General features: G+C 48.8%; 1 protein-coding gene across 1 annotated transcript in view; it reads left to right on the top strand.

Annotated features, from left to right (window-relative positions):
• The first annotated feature begins 1306 nt into the window (after window positions 1-1306).
• The window catches only part of LOC130281752 (ephrin type-B receptor 5-like), a 181896-nt gene continuing 162515 nt past the window's right edge, over window positions 1307-20687 (top strand). The window contains exon 1 of the mRNA XM_056529337.1: window positions 1307-1492. Coding sequence (XP_056385312.1) covers window positions 1432-1492 — 61 coding nt within the window. The 5' untranslated portion in view covers window positions 1307-1431. The remainder of the gene's footprint in view (window positions 1493-20687) is intronic.

Here is a 20687-nt window from a genome sequence, read left to right as displayed (position 1 = left end):
CACTAACCTATTTTATATACTACTATAAAGGCCAACATGCTGGGAGTTGTAATTTTGCAACAGCTGGAGACACCCCTGGTTGGGAAACAATAACCTATTTTATATACTACTATAAAATCAAACATGCTGGGAGATGTAGTTTAGCAACAGCTGTAGGCACACATGGTTGGGAAACAATAACCTATTTTATATACTACTATATAGTCCAACATGCTGGGAGATGTAGTTTTGCAACAGCTGGAGGCACACATGTTTGGGAAACAATAACCTATTTTATATACTACTATAAAATCAAACATGCTGGGAGATGTAGTTTAGCAACAGCTGTAGGCACACATGGTTGGGAAACAATAACCTATTTTATATACTACTATATAGTCCAGCATGCTGGGAGTTGTAGTTTTGCAACAGCTGGAGGCACCCCTGGTTGGAAAACACTAACCTATTTTATATACTACTATAAAGTCCAACATGCTGGGAGATGTAGTTTTGCAACAGCTGGAGGCACCCCTGGTTGGGAAAGTAGTATAGTATATACTACTGGTATAGTAGTATAGTATATACTACTATATACTACTATATAGTAGTATATACTACTAGCATATACTACTATATAGTCCAACATACTGGGAGTTGTAGTATTCGTTTGGAGCAGCTGCTGAGCCCCAAGCTGTATGGGCATCCTGGGAGTTGTAGTTAGTAACTAACTGCAATTTAATAATAAAAAAAAAAAAAAAGCAGTGAAAAAAGTCACATGAAAACAAAAATGGTTCTGTTAAAAACTAAAGATCGGGGCACAAACAACGAGCCCTCATACAGGTCCGTATAATGAGAAATATAAAAGTTATAGGGGTCAGAATAGGACAAAATCTCCTCCGCATATGTGTATCCTGTGATGTTACGCATATATAATTAATTATGCAAATGAGCATGGCCGGTATTTAATTTTTTTTATTTTTTGCAAGAAAGGTGGCAACCCTAGGTGTGATCCATCAGAATCCACGCAGATGGTGCCGAGATACTAGTAGTGCGTGTGTGCGGTAGAGTGGGCAAGGATTTGGTGACTGGTGGAGAGTGAGGAGCACTGAGCGTGGAGAGATTAGTGAGACAGCTGGGGAGGGAACAAGGTGGCGGTGGGGGGGGATACACTCTCAGGAGAAACAGTGTCTGCTAGACCCCATAACTGGAGAAACAGAGGCAATTATAACTCAGGAAACCTGCACGGGAGCAGGGAGACCCCCGAGAGGAGGTCGGGGATGGGGAGAAAGAGAAGAACCCAACGTGTCTGACTCCTGTCTGTCTAACGCTGCCGGCACCGTCATCTGCTCCGACATAAGGTCATGAGGGGACAGGCTCATCGCTTCCACCGGTATTACTTGTGGGCGCCTTATAAGTCTCAGATACCTGCCGGGATTGAGCAGTGATACCAAGATGTCCATCAAGACGCTAATCTGTATCTTCTACCTGCTGCCTCTCGCGTCTCTTCTTCAGGGTGAGTGTGTTCGTCTTGAGCCTAAGTTCCTTGTCGTCCTTGAATGTCAGACTTGTAGCCGGCCGTGCCGTATGGGAGATATGGCTTTGCCGCCATGCCGGATCTCTAGTAGACTGGAAGGACGTGGTGGGTTCCGGGGATCTGATGTTCTGCACTAGTGGTCTCCAAACTGGGAACCTCCAGATGTTGCAAAACTGCAGCTCCCAACATCCCCGGACAGCCGTTGGCTGTCCGGGGATGTTGGGGGTTGTAGTTTTGCAGCATCTGGAGGTCCTCAGTTTGGGGACCACTGGTCTTGACTTCTTGTCAACGGCTGTCCGGGGATGTTGGGAGTAGTGGTTTTTCAGCATCTGAAGGTCCACAGTTTGGGGACCACTGGTCTTGACTTTTTCTTGCCAACAGCTGTCCGGGGATGTTGGGAGTGGTAGTTTTGCAGCATCTGGAGGTCCACAGTTTGGGGACCACTGGTCTTGACTTCTTCTTGCCAATGGCTGTCCGGGGATGTTGGGAATTGTAGTTTTGCAGCATCTGGAGGTCCACAGTTAGGGGACCACTGGTCTTGACTTTTTCTTGCCAATGGCTGTCCGGGAATGTTACGAGTTGTAGTTTTGCAGCATCTGGAGGTCCACAGTTTGGGGACCACTGGTCTTGACTTCTTCTTGCCAATGGCTGTCCGGGGATGTTGGGAGTTGTAGTTTTGCAGCATCTGGAGGTCCACAGTTAGGGGACCACTGGTCTTGACTTCTTCTTGCCAATGGCTGTCCGGGGATGTTGGGAGTTGTAGTTTTGCAGCATCTGGAGGCCCACAGTTTGTGGACCACTGGTCTTGACTTCTTCTTGCCAATGGCTGTCCAGGGGATGTTGGGAGTTGTAGTTTTGCAGCATCTGGAGACCCCCAGTTTGGGGACCACTGGTCAAAACTTTTTCTTGCCAATGGCTGTCCGAGGATGTTGGGAGTTGTAGTATTGCAGCCTCCGGAGGCCCACAGTTTGGAATATCACAGTAAGTGATATTCTTCTCGATGTTACAAGTCTAGACCAGTGGTCTCCGAACTGCGAACCTCCAGATGTTGCAAAATTCAACTCCCAACATGTTGGGAGTTGTAGTTTTACAGCACCATGTCCCTTCTAGTCTAAAAGAGATTCGGCATACCGCTACAGCTGTTAGCCATATTGTTTATCACAGGCTGTTCAATATTTTTAGCGCAGCTTTAGGCACCCGTCTCAAACTTTACACTACCTATTCATCGGCATCCATTTGTGCCAAATTCCAGTGCTACTTTGTTGCATTTCAAACCACTCCTCCCTTGATGACAAACTGGTGCGCACCTGCAAAATTGACTTGTGCCAAAATTATCATCTAATTTGGGGCGATTGTTATGTTTTCTGCGCTGGCTTCATCATTTTCCTGTTGCGCGCCTGCAGGGGGCGTGGTTAGCAGATGCACTGGTAGGCTGGCTGAATTTAACCCTTGCACAGAAACTTATTTTTCGCACAAAAATGGACTCCATTGACCCTCTGGCGCAGAAATTTGTGTGAGTTTTTCACCTTTTTTTTTTTTGCATCATCCAGGGGGCTTCTTGTCATTGTCGAAAATTTATGAAGGACGTGATAAGTTTGGCGCAGCAACTGGGAAAACCAAACATTCGTACTACGACCAAAATCTGCACCGATGATAAATTCCCCTCAATAATGTCTGGAATACCCAATAAATATGGTGTACAGCAGAGGTCTCCAAACGGTGCACCTCCAGATGTTGCAAAACTACAACTCCCAGCATGGCCGGACAGCCGATGGCTGTCCGGCCATGCTGAAAGTTGCAGTTTTGCAACATCTGGAGGGCTACAGTTTGGAAACCGCTGATGGACAGCATATATGCACGTTTTCTGCACAAAAATGCGAAACCTGCGCAAGTGAAGATTTTCCCAGTTGCACACATAACTTTATACATTTGTGCAAATGCCGGAAAGCCCTTGGATAAGACAGAAAAGGGTGTAAAGCTCGCACACTTCCTTACGCCAGTTGGAGCGCATTTGCGTAAATTTTTTTTCCGTAAGCGATAAATTCATCACACCAACCAGCGCACCTGCTAACCAAGCCACCACTGGAAACGCACAACAAGAAAAATGATGAAGCTAACGTAGTCAATATAAAAAAAGCGCAGAAATAAGTAATAATTCTGACGCAAGTTAAAGCTCAAAATAGAAACACTGGGGCAGATTTATCAAAACTCATCCAGAGGAAAAGTTGCCGAGTTGCCCATAGCAGCCAATCAGATCTCTTCTTTCATTTTGCAGAGGCCTTGTTTGAAATGAAAGAAGCGATCTGATTGGTTGCTATGGGCAACAGGGCAACTTTTCCTCTGGACAGGTTTTGATAAATCTCCCCCACTGTGCACACTGTATAATTTTGAAAGTGTGCGCCAGTTGTTAAATTCCCCTTAAAAGTGTTTAAATTCTAGTTTTTCGTTTATTCAAAGACATTTGTAAGAAGTTACATAAACTGAACCCTGCATCTTCTTCAAACAGTGGCTGCTGGGAGTTGTAGTTCATCTCTTTCTGACTTAAAAGACTTTTCTGTTCAGCTCTTTATGGCTTTTCTTAGGTACCACGTGGTAGATTTCCTATGTATTAAAAGATAAACCCACACGCAATGTTGATGAGCATGTTATAGTATGGAAAAAGGTTAAGTGTAGGTTTCCCCAATCTCATTGGTTTCCATAGAAATTGAAAATGTTGCCCTTAAATAGCCCTTAAAGAGGAACTCCGGTCCGCTGCAACAATTTTTTGTTCTTAACACTCGGAGCTGGAGACCGTGATCGTGCCATGATGCTATGCCCCCTCCATCCATGTCTGTGGGAGGGGGCATGTCAGCCGACATATGGCGGCAGTATGAGACAGCTTGGAGCTGGCATCAGCATGAGGAGAACATATGGTGGCAGTATGAGACAGCTTGGAGGTGGCATCAGCATGTGAAGGACATATGGTGGCAGTATAAGACAGCTTGGAGCCGGCATCAGCACGAGGATCACATATGGTGGCAGTATGAGACCGCTTGGAGCTGGCATCAGCATGAGGAGAACATATGGTGACAGTATGAGACAGCTTGAAGGTGGCATCAGCATGAGGAGAACATGTAGTGGTAGTATGATACAGTCTGGAGGTGGCATTAGCAGCATAAGGAGTCCTGAAAGACACCCGGTGATATAGTGGGGCGATGGATGGCAATACCAGTACCCGGTGACGAAGGTGGATGAAAGAAGGAGAACTTGGCATCAGATGTGTGGCATCAGGCGGGTGGCAGCATCAGAATAGTAGCTGAGGCAGGTAGGCAGAAGAAAATGGTCTCTTTTGTAAAAGTGTTAGTGTGCACAAGTAAGTATTGAGGACAGGCATTATGTAAAACTTAACTTTTAAGAATATTCTTAGGATAAAATATATGTACCCAATTTTTTTTTTTTTTTATCAAACAAAAGGAATGATGTGTAAAAAACACCATGTGCCACCTACACCATCAAGTATTGATGTGATGCAAAGACCCCTAAAAGGTGGAAATGAACAATGTATGGTCCATTTTAACCGCTGGACATAAAAACTTCCCCTGTAAGGCCCTACTCTCGCATTGATAATTCCCTTCTTGGCGGGTCCACACAGGATCCACTCCCTATTTCCACCTGCAAACACTGCCATTTCCCAGGGTTTTTAGGAGGATATAGGGAGAGGTTCCTGTGTGGGGCCACCCTTTTTAAAAGGGGAACTCCAGCCCTAATACATCTTATGTCCTGTCCAAAGGATAGGTTATAAGATGGATGATTGTGGGGGTGCCACCGCTGGGGACCCCCGCAATCTGTCATTCCGCACTCACCTTTTTGAGCTCTCCGCAGCGCTGGAGGCTCCGAGTGTGAAGCGTGATGACAACGGAGCCGGAGTATCATGACGTCACGACTCCGCCCCCATGTGGCATCACGTCCTGCCTCCTCAATGTAAGTTTATGGGAGGGGGCGTGACGGTTGTCCCAGGCCACTTTATGGTGTCGCTGCATATGTTGACGCAGGGCCGTGGTGCAAACATTGGGACCCTGGCCACGCTTCACCTTCTGCCGACACAACTTGCATGTGGCTATGTGAACCTCCTCTGGATGCTTGATGAAATACTGCCACATCGCCGAACAGCTGATTTTCCCACCAACTGATTGACTGCTACTGGCGCCGTCTCCAGGAACCCCTATTCCACTACATCCCGGGAAGGTAGACTGCTGTGAAGCAGGTGGTCTAGCCCTTGCATGTTTTGCTCTAGAATTACCACTTCTGCCACCATGCTGACTGCCAACCATGCTACCACTTTGCTGGCTCAGCTGCTACCTCACAGGCAACCTGCAAATCTCTTCTGATGATGATGATGAAGCCCCTTCTGCACCCGGCTTCCTCATCGGCTTCCTATCATCGAGTTGTGTCTGCACGTCACTGATGTCTTCCTCAGGTTCCTCAAAAGTGTCTGCTTCAGAAGCCTGAACGCTCGCAACACCACCTCCCACGTCACTCTACTTATCACTACTTGCTTGCCTAGCAGAGGAAGCAGCAGATGTCTCCTCCACTTCTTGGCTGGGCAGTAGCTGCTGACTGTCCTCTAGATCGTCCTCACTAAATAGTGGAGCTGAACCCACAGCATAACATACTTCTGTGGGGGAGGGAACAGCGTAGGACAGAGGCAATGGGAGGACAGGGACTGCTCCCGGGCCATGCCAACTGAAGGTTGTGTCTGAGGAACCCACCGACTATTGACTGGGGTTGTTAGATGTCACTTGTGATGAATTGGATGACCATGTTAACCAATCGATGACAGCAGATGGGTTGCAGGTCGAGACACGACCGCTAGCTGATACCTGGAGCTCAGGCCTCTCGCTGTGACTCCTGCTGCCACTGGCCCTTAGTCTGCTGCAACCTCTGCCTGATGAATTTAGGCCTCTGCCACTCCTCTGTGCACATTCTGGGACTTCTCTGCCTGACATATTTAGTGCGTATATGAGGGGAGTACAATACGCTCCACTACACTTAAAACAGTATTTGTCTACAATATCAGCAGGTGTGTACTTTTGGGCTGGCCTTTTATAGTATCTAGGCCCTTAAGACTTTAACAGGAACAAAATGGTACACCACTTAGATGAACATATGCGGTATGCACTTATGAGGGGAGGACAATGTGCTCCAGTATGCTTAAAACTGTATTTGTCTACAACATCAGCAGGCGTGTACATTTGCTTGGCCTTTCACAGTATCTAGGCCTTTAAGACTTTAACAGGAACAAAATAGTACACCACTTAGATATGTGCACAGGTTACACTTAATAGAGGACATAATGCTTTTAGTGCTGTGCTCACCCTAACTGACTAGCTACTATTAGCTTTTCAGTAGTTGTACACATCAGTGCTGCAGCACACAGTCGCTGTGAACTACACCCAAAATTACACTTTCTCTCTCAATCTCACTCTCTTCCCTATCAGTGCTTCTAGGCGGGATTTGGGCTGAAGGTGAATCGCTGCTGTAAAAAAAGCTTTTCTGTGCAACACACACTGCTGTCTGTGCCTCTCTCTCTGTAATAGAACGCTGATGTGACCGGCTGCAAGGTGGCTGCCGATTATATAGGGCTGTGACATCACAGGGGTGGCTGGCTGCTTATAGGCTGCATGCTGCATGTGATTCAGGTCATCCCACCGACCCTTGTTCCTGCCTTCCGAGGATTCCTTGCCCCATGTCCACACATGTGGATCTGCCATTTTAGATGCCTGGCACCTTGACTCCGGACCGCACTAAATGGAATTTAATGAAGCGATTTGTGCAATCGAATCGCAGCGATATTCGCATTCGTTACAAATTATATTTTTCCTGAAATTCGTAACGAATTCTGATTCGTAAGATTCGATTCACTCATTTCTAAATGTAATGTATGTACACAGAGACCCCACCAGCAGAATAGTGAGTACAGCTCTGGAGTAAAAAACAGGATATAACTCCGGATCAGTACAGGATAAGTAATGTAATGTATGTACACAGTGACCTCACCAGCAGAATAGTGAGTACAGCTCTGGAGTATAATACAGAATATAACTCAGGATCAGTACAGGATAAGTAATGTAATGTATGTACACAGTGACCTCACCAGCAGAATAGTGAGTACAGCTCAGGAGTATAATACAGAATATAACTCAGGATCAGTACAGGATAAGTAATGTAATGTATGTACACAGTCACCCCACCAGCAGAATAGTGAGTACAGCTCTGGAGGGTGTGGTCACTAGGTGTGTCTGTTGCTGAGCTCCTGAGACTCCAGACTTCCAGAGGAGAGAGGCTGATTTTTCCACCTGCTTTCCCAGGAAGGTGGCAGATTCCTGGGGGAGCCATCAGCATGAATCCCCTGACCTCCACTCCTCGGTCCAGGCTGGCGAGGGGTGTAGAGGGAAAGCTACCAGCCAGTGCCCCGGCTGGAGGGGTTAGAAGATCTGGCAGGGTCCGCAGCAATGTGGATTCTGTCCCTCCAGCAATGGTTGGAAGCCGCAAGGCTCTCAGCCAGGAAGAAAAGCCTGCAAGCATGACAGGTTTAAAGAAGGTCTCTGCAGCACAGAAGAGCTCCTCCAAGAGCCAGGTTGTGGAGCAGTGGGGCCAGAGAAGACCCAAGGAGTCTATGGCGACATACAGCTCCAGACTTGCTGCCAAGATTGGTGAGTACGAACTCCTTGGGAAGAAGCTGAGGGAGCTGAGAGAGGAGCTAAAGTTTGCAAAGTATCAGGTGAGCACAACTACCAAGCGGAGGAAACCAGAGTACTCTGCAAGGGTTAAGTCCTTGAGGCTGGAGCTGGAGGAGACTGAGCTGAGGAGAATGGCTGTCCTGGAGGGGAGCGATTTATTTAGGGAGAAACTTCTTAATGAGGATCGCTCCTCCAGGATGAAATCCCCAGTAAAAGAAGAGGAGATTGGGGGTGATTGTTCAGCAGATGAGAGCAGTAGTGAGGATGAGGTCCAAGAAATGGAGGCTGAAGAGGCTAAGGTGCTGGCAAGTGGGGAAGCTGTGGAAGCCAAGCCGCAGCCAATGCAGGGTGTGAACATGTCCCAAGCAAGTCTACCTGCAGGACAAGTGGCATTACCACCTTCATCGTGCAAGAGTGCTGGCGAGGAGGAGGAGGGTTGTGGTGGCGCCCTGCTGGCACAAATTGTAAAGATGGAGTCCCCCATGCATTTGAATAATTTTAGTTTTGGCGACGAGGAACAAATAATAAAAAAGAAGAAGAAAAGACAGAAAAAAACATCTGAGCAAGTAAGCTTGATTTATGTTCCTTTTGTGCACCCTGGGCCGGCTGCAAAGTCAGTTCAGGGTGCAGACCCTGGTAATCTGCCTGTCCCCCCTTCTGCAAATGTGGAGCGGGGCCAGAACAACGGGGATTATACAGTAAAGGTGGGGGAAAGCACTGACCTCGCTTGTCATAGTAGCGGGGCCAGCACCTGCAAAGATAAGGCCAAGGGGCCGGACAGTGTTGCGGACAAGGTAGCATGTCCCCAGTTAGGGGATATTGGCATTGCGGGGCACTCCTCTGCAGGTGAGGGGGGGAGTGTCCAGGTGGCAGAGGTTGGTATGGAGCTCGGGCGGCCGGGCAATTATAAAGAAAAGAGAGAGGACAGCTCCCAGAACAGGTCTGGCACTGCGGGGCACTCCTCTGCAGGCAAAGGGGGGAGTGTCCAGGTGTCTGGAACCGGAGCGCCATTCTCGGCGGCCCAGTCAGCGGTGTCTGGCTCTTTTGAGTTGTGGCGCTGTGGTGGGGCTGCTGTGGGTGGAGCTGGCGGTGGAGGACTGGTACCACAGAAACATGGACATGATACAACCCATGCAATGTTAGTAGCAGTTAAAGAAATTGAAGCCGAGGTATTGGCGGAGGCCGAGGGCAAAGTATGCGACAAAGCAGCTTCTTCCGATATTCCTAAAGGGAAGACTGCTGCAAGGTTGAGTGTGCCCAATGAAGCCAATGATGCAAGTGTAAAGCCCAGCATCATAAAGCCAGCAAGATTATATCCCGGCCAGTCCAGTGCAGCTAGGCAGGAGGGGACAGGCACAAGTGTTATGTATAATACTGTTGTTTCTGGGGGGAGTGGTGTCGGTCCGGCTGCCCCCCCGGTCAGACATCAGTTTTGTGAAGCCAGAAGGGCTTGAGCTCTTTTGGTCTAATCACACACTGGTGAAGGACGAGCCTGTCTGGCAGGATTTCGCTGTGAAGGCGGTATCCCGCCAGAGTTTTGTCAAGAAAGTGACCGTTCTGACACGTAACGAGTCTCTTTCTTGCTATGACATCATGACCTGGCTGAGCAGGTATGGGGAGGTGACGGACGTCCCCAAGAAAAATCTGGATGAACATGGCATTTGGTCTGGAGCCTGGATGTTTTCCGTTCGCCTCCGCCGTTCAGGTAACACTGTCGCACACATTCCATCAGCCGCCTTTCTCGGCCGCGATAGGATCCAAGTCTTTTACCAGGGACAGCCGAAGCTGTGCCACAAGTGTGGGGATCCCACACACTTTAGCGCAAACTGCACTAAGCAGATGTGCGCATTGTGCGGTGCGGACGGTCATCTGGCTGCCACCTGTGGCCGGATTCGCTGTAACCTGTGTAGTGAAATTGGTCACCCATTTAGCCGGTGTCCCCGCTCATTCTCCAATGCTGTGACCACCTGGGATGGGGAGAGCAGTGAGGTTGCCTCATCTGGGGTGGGGACCAGCAGAGGAGAAGGGGCACTAGAGCCAATGAAGAAAGTTAAGAACAAGAGCCCCTCTAAGCTTAGGAGGGAGGAGAGGCGCAGAAGAAGCAGGGATCTTGAAAGTTCCCTGGTAGAAGGTGTAGTCCGGGATCCTGCTCCCGACGCTGGCTCAGAGAAGACAGCTGAGGCTCTTGGGGACGCCGAGTTAGGTGAAGAGATAAGGAAACTTCGTAAAGAGGAGGCAAATAGGGCCATTTCCTCAAGTTCCTCTCAATATGAAAGTTTGGATGAGGAAAATGGGAAAGGGCAAAAGGAAAAACAAAAGTGCGGCAGAAGGAGGTAGGGCCTCAGGGCATCATCTTCCTCCTCCGGTGTTGCAGGCCAAGTGCCTGGGAAAAGCCTGACCAACCCCCCTCTGATCGTTCTGTCCAATAGGTATCGGGCCCTGGGCAAGGACTCTTCCCTTTCTTTGGAGGGGGAGGCTGAGAGTCTTTGTTCAGAGGCGGAGGAACCTCCGGGAGGTGCTGAGCCTGTTCCTTCTGAGGTAACTTCCTTGGGAGGGCAGGTGGCCCCTGGGTCAGGAGATGAGGATCGTGGGATGGATATGTCAGCATCCCTAAAGAGGTCAAAAAAGAAGGAAAGGTGGTCTTCTTCTGATGGGGAAGGGGGGAAGAAGAAGGGTAAGAGGTAAAGGGGATAGGCCATCCAACTCGATCACTCAGGATGGCGGCACTCAACCCATTGACGCTGGCATCCATTAACTGTGCCAGCATTAAGTCTGATATGGCTAGATTTGCAGCCTTTGATTTTCTCGGCCGAGTTGAAGCCGACATTTTGTATCTGCAAGAGACCAGGTTGTCAGATCTAGCCTCCCTGGTAAAAGCCAGGAGAGAGTGGAGGTGCGGCCCCTCCCACTGGTCTCTCGCGGCTGAGCCATATAGTGGGGTGGCAGTCCTTTTTACCGCTCCTGTTGAATGCAGATGGGTTATCGAGTTGGAAATGGGGAGGTGCCTGATCTTAGATGTCCTCATGAAGAGGCAAGAGCTCCGGCTCATTAACATCTACGCCCCACAAACAAAGTGGGACCGCAAAAGCCTCTTTATGAGGATCAAGCCCTTCCTTTTTACAAGTCGGCAAGTGATCTTTGGAGGGGACTTCAATACTGTCACGAGGTCCCAAGATAGGAGAGGCTCCAATGGTCCGCTGGCTTATGATAGTACAGCCCTCAATAGTATAGTTAGGGAAGCTCGCCTAGAGGACGCCCACATCCGGAGCCCCTCAGGCCACGCGGGGTTTCACCTATCATCGAGGTAGCTGCAGGTCTAGGATAGACAGGTTTTATTTAAAGGAGGAAGCCGTCTCTTCCGCAGTGTCCGTGATTGAGGTGGAATTCTCCGATCACTGTATGATTTTGTTTTCCTTGAATGTTTCAGAGACCCCCCCGGATGGGTAAAGGTTATTGGAAGCTGAATTCGTCCCTCCTGGAGGAAGCGGAGATAAGACAGTCCTTTGAGGATTTTCTTCAGAGTCAGGTACCTTTACTGGGCCTTTGTAGTAGTAAGTCAGAGTGGTGGGAGATATTCAAGAAGCGGGTTGCGGGGTTCTTCCGCCAGCTCTCGAGCCTCAGGTCCCTGAACAGGTATCGCCTGTATCAGGGTCTGAGGAGGAAACTCGAGCTTCTCGTCTCAACTGGAGGTAGCCGAGAGGATATCTCCGGAGTGAAATCCTTGCTGATGAGGTGTCAGTACGATAGGCACGCATCTTTGGTTTTTGAGAGGGATTTCGGGAAGTACCGCTCGCCCGACCCTTACAGAAACTGTAAGATGTCAGTGAGTAGTAAAGTCATTTCAGGACTGATCGATAGTACGGGATCTCTGAATCGGTCCAGATCAGGGATCCTGAAGGTTGTCAGATCCTTCTACTCACACCTCTTGGAGAGGAAGGATCTAGATCGGGACAAGATGTCGGCTTTCCTGGCTGAAACCATTCCTGAGCCAGGGGTAGACCCCTCTCTTGATGTTTTGGCAGAAGAAATCAGGGAAGAGGAAGTGAGACTGGCGATCGAGGGGCTTGCCCCTAAGAAGTCTCCAGGTCCGGATGGCTTAACATCCGAGTGGTACAGGACCTTTAAGGAGTCTTTAGCTCCCCTCTTGACTGAGGTATTCAATGAGTGTCTCTCCTCGGGCACTCTGCCGAAGTCAATGAGGAGGTCGGCCCTGATTCTTCTCTCAAAGGGTAAAGATCCTAGCCGGATTGAGAATTGGAGACCCATAGCTCTTCTCAATACGGACAGGAAGCTTCTGGCCAAGATACTGTTTAATCGGTTGGTGAAGTTTGCACCCCGGCTCCTTTCAGGGGCCCAGCACTGCTCTGTTCCAGGCCGAAGCACCTTAAGTGCTGTCCTCAGTGTCAGGGAGGCAGTGGAGCGGAGTAGTGCGGGTCTCTGGAAGGGGTACTTGTTGTCCCTGGATCAGGCCAAAGCATTTGATCGGGTGAACCACGAGTACCTCTGGTCCGTCCTCCTGAGATATGGCTTACCGAGTACTTTTGTGAATTGGCTTGTCACCATATATGCAGGGGCAGAGAGTTTCCCACTGGTGAACGGTTGGTCTGGCCGCTCTTTTGAGGTGGGGTCCGGAGTCCGTCAGGGTTGTCCTTTGAGCCCGCTGTTATACGTGTTCGCAATCGATCTCTTCGTCCGGAGGGTAGATTGTGGGCCGTTAGCGGGAGTCGGGATGAGTCTGGCGGAGCTGGATGTCGCCCAGAGAGTGGTGGCGTACGCTGATGATGTCACCATTTTCGTCTCCTCGAGGGTGGAGATCGAGGTGGTGATGTCGGAGGTGGATCGTTACTCGGAGGCATCCGGGTCCAAGATTAATCGGGATAAGTGTGAAAGTCTCAAGGCTGGGAGGGGGGGATCCCATGTTTGATCTCCCGGACACCCTTCCAGGGCTCCAAGAGTCAGCAAAAGTTTTGGGCATCACATTCGGCCAGGATGATTATCCCACCAAAAACTGGGATGGTAAGCTCCAGGATGCCACTCAGAAGGTGGACCAGTGGAAGGGTTGGTCTATGACCCTCAGGGAAAGGGTACACCTGATCAAATCGTACCTGCTCCCCTTGTTTATCTATCTGGGCAGCGTATGTATCTTGCCAGAGGCTTAATACACTAGGATCTACAGCCTGTTTTTCCAACTAATATGGGGGAACAGGATGAACCTAGTCAAGAGGGAGGTTACGTACCGCACGAGGAGACTAGGGGGTTTATCTATGGTAAACCCTGTGGTGTTCTTAACGAACACCTTCTTGAAAGCCAACATCGCAAACCTCTGGAAAGAGAGGGCTCCTCCGTGGGTACTCTCCTGCAGGGAGTGGTTTCGGCCTTTCTTCCAGGAATGGGAGACAGGAGGGCAAGTGAAGGACCTCCGTACACCACATGGATATCTTCCGGCTTACGCTATCCCAACTCTGAAGGCGATACGTTGGTGGGGTCTGGGAGTGTGGGAGATCAGGACCCAGTCAAGGCGTTCCCTTGACAAACGGGTTCTATTGACCCACTTCCAGAAGCCTCTGGCACTCAGGGACTGCCCAGGTCGGGATCTGAGGGTTGGTTTAAGTCTTTTGAACTCGAAAACGGATCCCCCAGAAGTTTTGGGACTTGGCCTGGCGCTGCTTTCAGGGGAAGCTATGTGTAAGGGACAACCTGAAGTGTAGGAGCTCTGATGACCGGGACTGTCCCCGAGAAGAGTGCGGGAACACGCTGGAAAGCATGGACCACTTCCTGATTGTCCCTTTAATATAGGGGTCTACAACCGGGTGGGCGCTTCCATCGGCTGGGGTCAACTTGCCGGCCTTGCCTATCCAGAGTGGGCTTATGGAGCATTCAAGATCCTGGGTGGCCGAGATCGGTGCACATTATTTTTAGTTAGCTTAGTGGTTAGGTATCACACGTGGAATGCACGGTGTTTAGTATCTACACAGCGAAAAGTCCTCTCCGAGGTGGAGGTCTGTAGGAATATCACTGGTGACCTCGGGAAGATCAGGTCTTTAGAGTATGGCAGATTGGGTACAAGTAGGGCTTCTCTCCTATGGAGAGGGTTTTCATTTGATGTGCCCTAGATGCTGAACCCTTTGGGGGAGGCACCTTAATTCTGGTTAGGGATAGAGTGGTAGGGTCAGTGTAGGGTCAGTGTGTAGGGACAGCTTAAACTTTAGGGGCAGCGATAGTGTGAGTCTAGGGAAAGTAGGTGAGGCATAGGTTTAAAAATTATTTGGTATCTGGTCTGCCATACTCTGATCCCGGTGGAGGGCTGGCGCATGTTGGCGCCCTTTTTGTTTTGTTTTAGAGAAATGAGTGTATGAAGGGCTTGCAGGTAACTGAACTTGGGCCTTACAATTGTTATGTTATGTATATAGTAATGTAGTTATATGTATAGTTATGTTATGTATATAGTTAAGTTTATGTATAGTATGTGTTTAAGTAATTATGTTGTGTGGCAAACCTTTTGGTGGCATGGCTGAATAGACCTCGCTTTTACTTTCTTGTATATATGTATATAGGGGGCTATAGAATAGGTTGGGTGGGGGAATGGGGGGTAAAAGGTGAGCTGGGTGGAGCCATTGATGAACAATATTGGACTCCATGATGCCTGGCTCCTGGTGTGGATTATGGACTGGACTGGACATTTATACCATCTCATGGCCAGAGGGGCTGGAGGGGCTTTGGGATTAGATAGTGAAAGAGTTGTTATTCATTTACCTGTATTTCTGTATTACCGTATATTTATGCTAACTAATGCTTAGTTACCTTTCGTTTTAGTTAAGGCAGCCGGATCTATTTGTTTTGAAATTTTTTTTTTTAATATATATATTAGGAGAGGATGGGTATGTGATATCCGCTAATGATGGTGGTGAGTATGGGTGTGAGCGAGTGTGGAATCGGCTGGTGAGAGAGTGAGAGAGTGAGAGAGTGAGAGTGAGAGTGAGAGAGAGAGTGAGAGAGAGAGAGAGAGAGAGAGAGAGGGAAAAAAAAGTGTATGTATGTTTATATGTATGTTTATGTTTATACGTATGTTTATATGTATGTTTATATGTATGTTTATATGTATGTTTATATGTATGTTTATGTTTATATGTATGTTTATATGAATGTTTATGTTTATATGTATGTTTATATGTATGTTTATATGAATGTTTATGTTTATATGTATGTTTATATGTATGTTTATATGAATGTTTATGTTTATATGTATGCTCATATGTATGTTTATATGTATGTTTATATGTATGTTTATGTTTATATGTATGTTTATATGTATGTTTATATGTAAGGGTTGTCTGTAATGTATCTGCTGCCTGTTAGTCAATATTTTCATTATGTCCAGGTTTGGACGGCTTTTATTTCCTATTGCCGGGCATGGCAGAGTTTGTGTTTGTGTAATTGGTGTGAGTTTGGTGTGATGTATGGTGTTGGGGTACACATATTATTTCATTAGTTTATATATACGTGTACGTAATTAGTTTTAGTTGAAACTGGACTGGCTGGTAAAAGTTTAGTTTTTGTTATAATGACAATTTGTCTTATTTTGTTTCATATTTATGGCGCATGTAAGCTGAGTTTATGTTATGTATTATTGATTATGTCTGTTATGTTTTAGATTTTTATAATAAAAAGATTTACAAGATATAACTCAGGATCAGTACAGGATAAGTAATGTAATGTATGTACACAGTGACCTCACCAGCAGAATAGTGAGTACAGCTCTGGAGTATAATACAGGATATAACTCAGGATCAGTACAGGATAAGTAATGTAATGTATGTACACAGTGACCTCACCAGCAGAATAGTGAGTTTAGCTCTGGAGTATAATACAGGATATAACTCAGGATCAGTACAGGATAAGTAATGTAATGCATGTACACAGTGACCTCACCAGCAGAATAGTGAGTACAGCTCTGGAGTATAATACAGGATATAACTCAGGATCAGTACAGAATAAGTAATGTAATGTATGTACACAGTGACCTCACCAGCAGAATAGTGAGTTTAGCTCTGGAGTATACCAGATGCTCATAATTCCAAGTTACACCCTATAATTTATATACTGAAATCCTCATGTTAATTGGAAGGAAATTCCTTCCGAAAATACACAGACCATTGTAAAGTTACATTGCCTGCAATGAGAACACAGCCTTACTGCCTGGTTTCCCAACCTGGCAACACTTTGTGGTCAGTTTATTGCCAAGAGAGTCTTGTAACAAGTAGGGATTTTCAATTTCCCTGCATCACCAGCACAGGGGGAAATAAAGGGGTGCTCCAGAGGAAATTTTTTTTTCAAATCAACAGGTTCCAGAAAGTTAAACAGATTTGTAAATTACTTCTATTTAGTAATCTTAATCCTTCCATTACTTATCAGCTGCTGTATGCTCCAGAGGAAGTTGTGTAGTTCTTTCCAGTCTGACCTCAGTGTTCTCTGCTGCCATCTTTGTCAGTGTCAGGAATGGTCTGAAGCAGGAGAGGTTTGTAATGGGAATTTTCTTCTAATGGACATGGACAGAGGCTGTGGTGTGTGCAGCTCATCAGGCCATAATGTGCTGCAGTACAAATGTATTGCAGCATAATATAACCTGTAAAAAGTGAAGAAAAAAAGTAATAAAAGGTTCTTCAATAAAAGCATAAAGTGTAAAAAAAAATTAAATAAATGCCCCTTTCCCAATAAAAGCCCTGTATTATCATAAAAAAGAAACAAAAGGGGGCGTGTCCTGCCATGCTGCACTGAGGACGTCTTTCTGTGGAGCTCCGTCCCTGACTGCCACTGCACCGGGATTTATTGCCTGCAAATGACCAACAAGAGGAACAAAAAGCCTCCTAAGGCTAGGGGAACTCCCGCTGCCCCGGGGGTCCCTATCTCCAACTTCTTTACCCCTCTACAAGAGCCGCTGCAAATCGCGGACCGCGGCGACCCCCACCAGGCGCCATCTTCCTCCTCTCCCGCCCGTGGGCCGCGACCTCACCGCAGTCTGCACACCGAAACGCTGCCACCTCGGGAGGGTGAGTCCTCGAACCCGGTTAGTGTCCCCGACATCTCCCTGCTGGATCTGGCCTCCCCGGACTGCTCTGCCCCGGTCCTGGCTTGTCAACAGGCGCCATCTCCCTGCTGGCTGAGAGCGTACCCCTTGGCCCCGCCCCCTTTCACCTCGGCCGAGCAACCGCCATTGCAGAGGCCCTGCACACCCACGGCGGCTGCCGGAGGCCCCAGTCCAGGCCACCCTGCATCTGATTACCCTGAAGGGCCGCTCCTATCCTGCAGTGACCCCCACTTTCCACTGGCCTTGGACACTGAGGAGGCTGCAGAATCAGCTGCTGTTGCTCCCGACTCCCCTGCTGCCCTGGACCCCACAAATCTGGCAAGCTCCTTGAGGGGGTCCCCCTTATTGTTTGGCTCTATGGAGCCTCCAGCATCTTCTCCTGCAACCTCGGACATCCCACCTGAGCCACGAGTGACCCGTCTGCCTCCTCCACCAACTGAATACCCTCAAGGACTTCCTGACCCTCTGTGCCCTCCGGGTTCCCCTGCACTGGGTTGCCCGCTATCCCCAACCCCCTCCTGGGGCTCATCGAGTCTCTCCTCCTGGCCTACAGTGGAGAAAAAGGGTGCTCCAACCTCCCTGCACCCAGGCCACCTGCCCACCATGCAGACTGTGGAGCCTCCACAGGTCCCACGACCCGCTCCTCTGCCTCGCTCAGTCTGTGACACGTTACCAGGATCCCTGCCACCTGCCACAGCCCACCACATACTGAGAGACCACCCAGAACTACAGGCCCTGCTGTCTTTGCTGCCATCTAAGCAGGATCTTTCGTCCCTAGCATCGGAATTAAAAATGTCCTGGAGGCAGGATCTCCAGGTGGTTCAATCAGAAGTGGATTCACTACGCTCTTCTGTGCAGGAACTCCAAGCATTCAAAACTTCCATACAAAACGAGATGGTCTCCCTCCGCTCTGACATATCCACCCAAGGGCATCACCATCACCTTCTACACTCGCAGTTGGATGACCTAGAAAATCGCAATCGCCGGAATAATATCCGGATCAGAGGCCTCCCTGAATCGATCCGACCTCAGGACTTATTTCCTGCGCTCACTGAACTGTTTAATTCTATCCTGGACCGACCGGCACGCACGCCCATTGATATGGACAGGGCACACCGGGCGTTGCGCCCCCCGAATCCTGACCCCCTTAAGCCAAGGGATGTTATCTGCCGACTGCACTACTATACCGCTAAGGAGGACATTATGCAGAGAGCCAGACAAATACGTGATCTAGAGTTCCACGGCGCCTGTTTACAGCTATTCCCTGATCTCTCCCGCCACACTCTCAGACAGCGAGCTGCCTTGAAGCCGTTACTGACTGTCCTCCAGAATCGCAGTATCCCCTACCGCTGGGGCTTCCCCTTCGCCCTCACGATCCGGATGGAAGATAAGGTTGTGACCCTGCGTCGCCCCTCTGAACTACCTTTATTTCTCCAGACCTTGGGTCTACCCACGGTGGACTTACCCCAATGGACTGAACTCCTTCAAGACCCATATACGCCATCCCCCTCCGATGTGGCACCGGGGATTGTCACTATGCTGAATCCGGCTACTCCCCGCCCTCAAAGGTCCCGCAGACGACCCCGAAGCACCTCACGCTCCCTGCGAGGATCCCAAAGGTCGCAGTGATCCATCTCACCTGCAGTTGATGGTCGTGACCGCTATGCCAGACCTGGTGCATATTGTTTCGCACTGGCCTTACCTGTAAGCTGCTAACCTCCTGGACGTTGCATCTCCGTCTACCGGAGCTGATCCTGCAGCCGACAAGACTGATGAGTATTATGGTGTTTCTGTGACCCTCCTGTTGTATTATTGTATTACCCTGTCATCATTTTTCCCATTTGTTACTGTTATATACTCCTGTTCTTATCGGGCAGTCATACGGATTTTGAAAGTCTGTGTTGCTTCACTACCTCCTTGCATTGCCCTCCTTTTAGTGTGGCTCTCACAATCCGTATTACCTTGTACTTTATAATCGCCCCCAGTAGGTTACTGGTAGATTTAATCTTCTACCGTGTTTTTCTTTTTTCTTTGCATTTGGCCTCAGGCCACTTTGTTAGATTTACTGCGCACCCATACATAGTGCGCTTAACACCCCTGTTCCTTCTCCCCTGCCCTTCTCTCTCCCTCCCTCTCTCTCCCCTTTCCCCTAGCTCCCTCACCCTGCACCTCCCCTATTCCCCGGCCCACCCACCTCCTCTCCTAGCTGGCCTACCGCCCCTACGGCCACCATGTCCTCACTTAAAATTACATCCTTGAATGCTCAGGGCTTAAATACACCAGGGAAACGAGCGAAACTACTCTACCACCTACACAAACAGAGGTCCCAAATAATATGTTTGCAAGAGACACACTTCCGCAGCGATCAGCTATCGGGGTTCCGTAATCGGTACTTCCCGACGTGGTATCATAGCAGCTCCCCCTCCCAGAAAGTCAAGGGTGTGGCGATATTTTTCCATAAATCGCTGGCAGTACAGATTTTGGATACCCGCACTGACCTAGATGCTCGCTATGTGTTTGTCAAATGTTCCATTCAGGGCCGGGAATACACGGTGGCGAACATCTACGCACCGAATCATGGCCAACGGTCGTTCCTGGAGACAACATTGGAGGACCTAAATGAGTTCTCTCAAGGTACGTTGATAGTGTGTGGGGACTTCAACGCTGCCCTTGATCCAGTGTTGGACACCTCATCGGGCTGTAGTACACTCTCCTTTGCAACTCTGAGGGGCATCAAGAGAACGCTTCACAGACTCCAACTATGTGATGCCTGGCGTCTCCTCCACCCCACTGACCGTGATTATTCCTTCTTTTCACATGCCAGGGGAGTGTACTCTAGACTCGACTATATAATGGTCTCTCACCACCTCCTACCCGCTCTGACCTCAGGTACAATTGACCCGATGATCCTTTCAGATCATGCCCCAGTCTCTTGCTCTCTGTCACTACCCGCTCTACCCAAGAGGGAATTCACGTGGCGTCTTAATGAGTCGCTTTTGCTGGACCCCCTATGTATGTCAGACCTGAAATCTACAATGGCCTCTTTTGCTCTGGACCATGCGGCTGACTCCACACCGCCACAAACCCAATGGGAGGCACTGAAATGTGTCCTTAGAGGAGTCTTGATTCAGCATGGGGCCAGACGCAAAAGGGAAGCCTCCGATAAATTAAAAACCCTCCTTTCCCAACTCCATGCGCTGGAGGTCCGCCATAAGCGGACTCTCGCTGAGAACGACCTACGGGATCTCCTCCGAGTGCGCAAGGAGATCCAAGTCCTTCTTGATAAGAAGCATAATAGGTTTAGGCAACAGTGTTCGGCCACCCACTACGAATGGGGTAACAAAGCGGGCCGCCACCTGGCAAGGGCTTT

Source organism: Hyla sarda, chromosome 7, assembly GCF_029499605.1.
Source record: "Hyla sarda isolate aHylSar1 chromosome 7, aHylSar1.hap1, whole genome shotgun sequence".
NCBI lineage: Eukaryota > Metazoa > Chordata > Amphibia > Anura > Hylidae > Hyla > Hyla sarda.
This window is presented reverse-complemented; position numbering and strand designations above follow the sequence as displayed.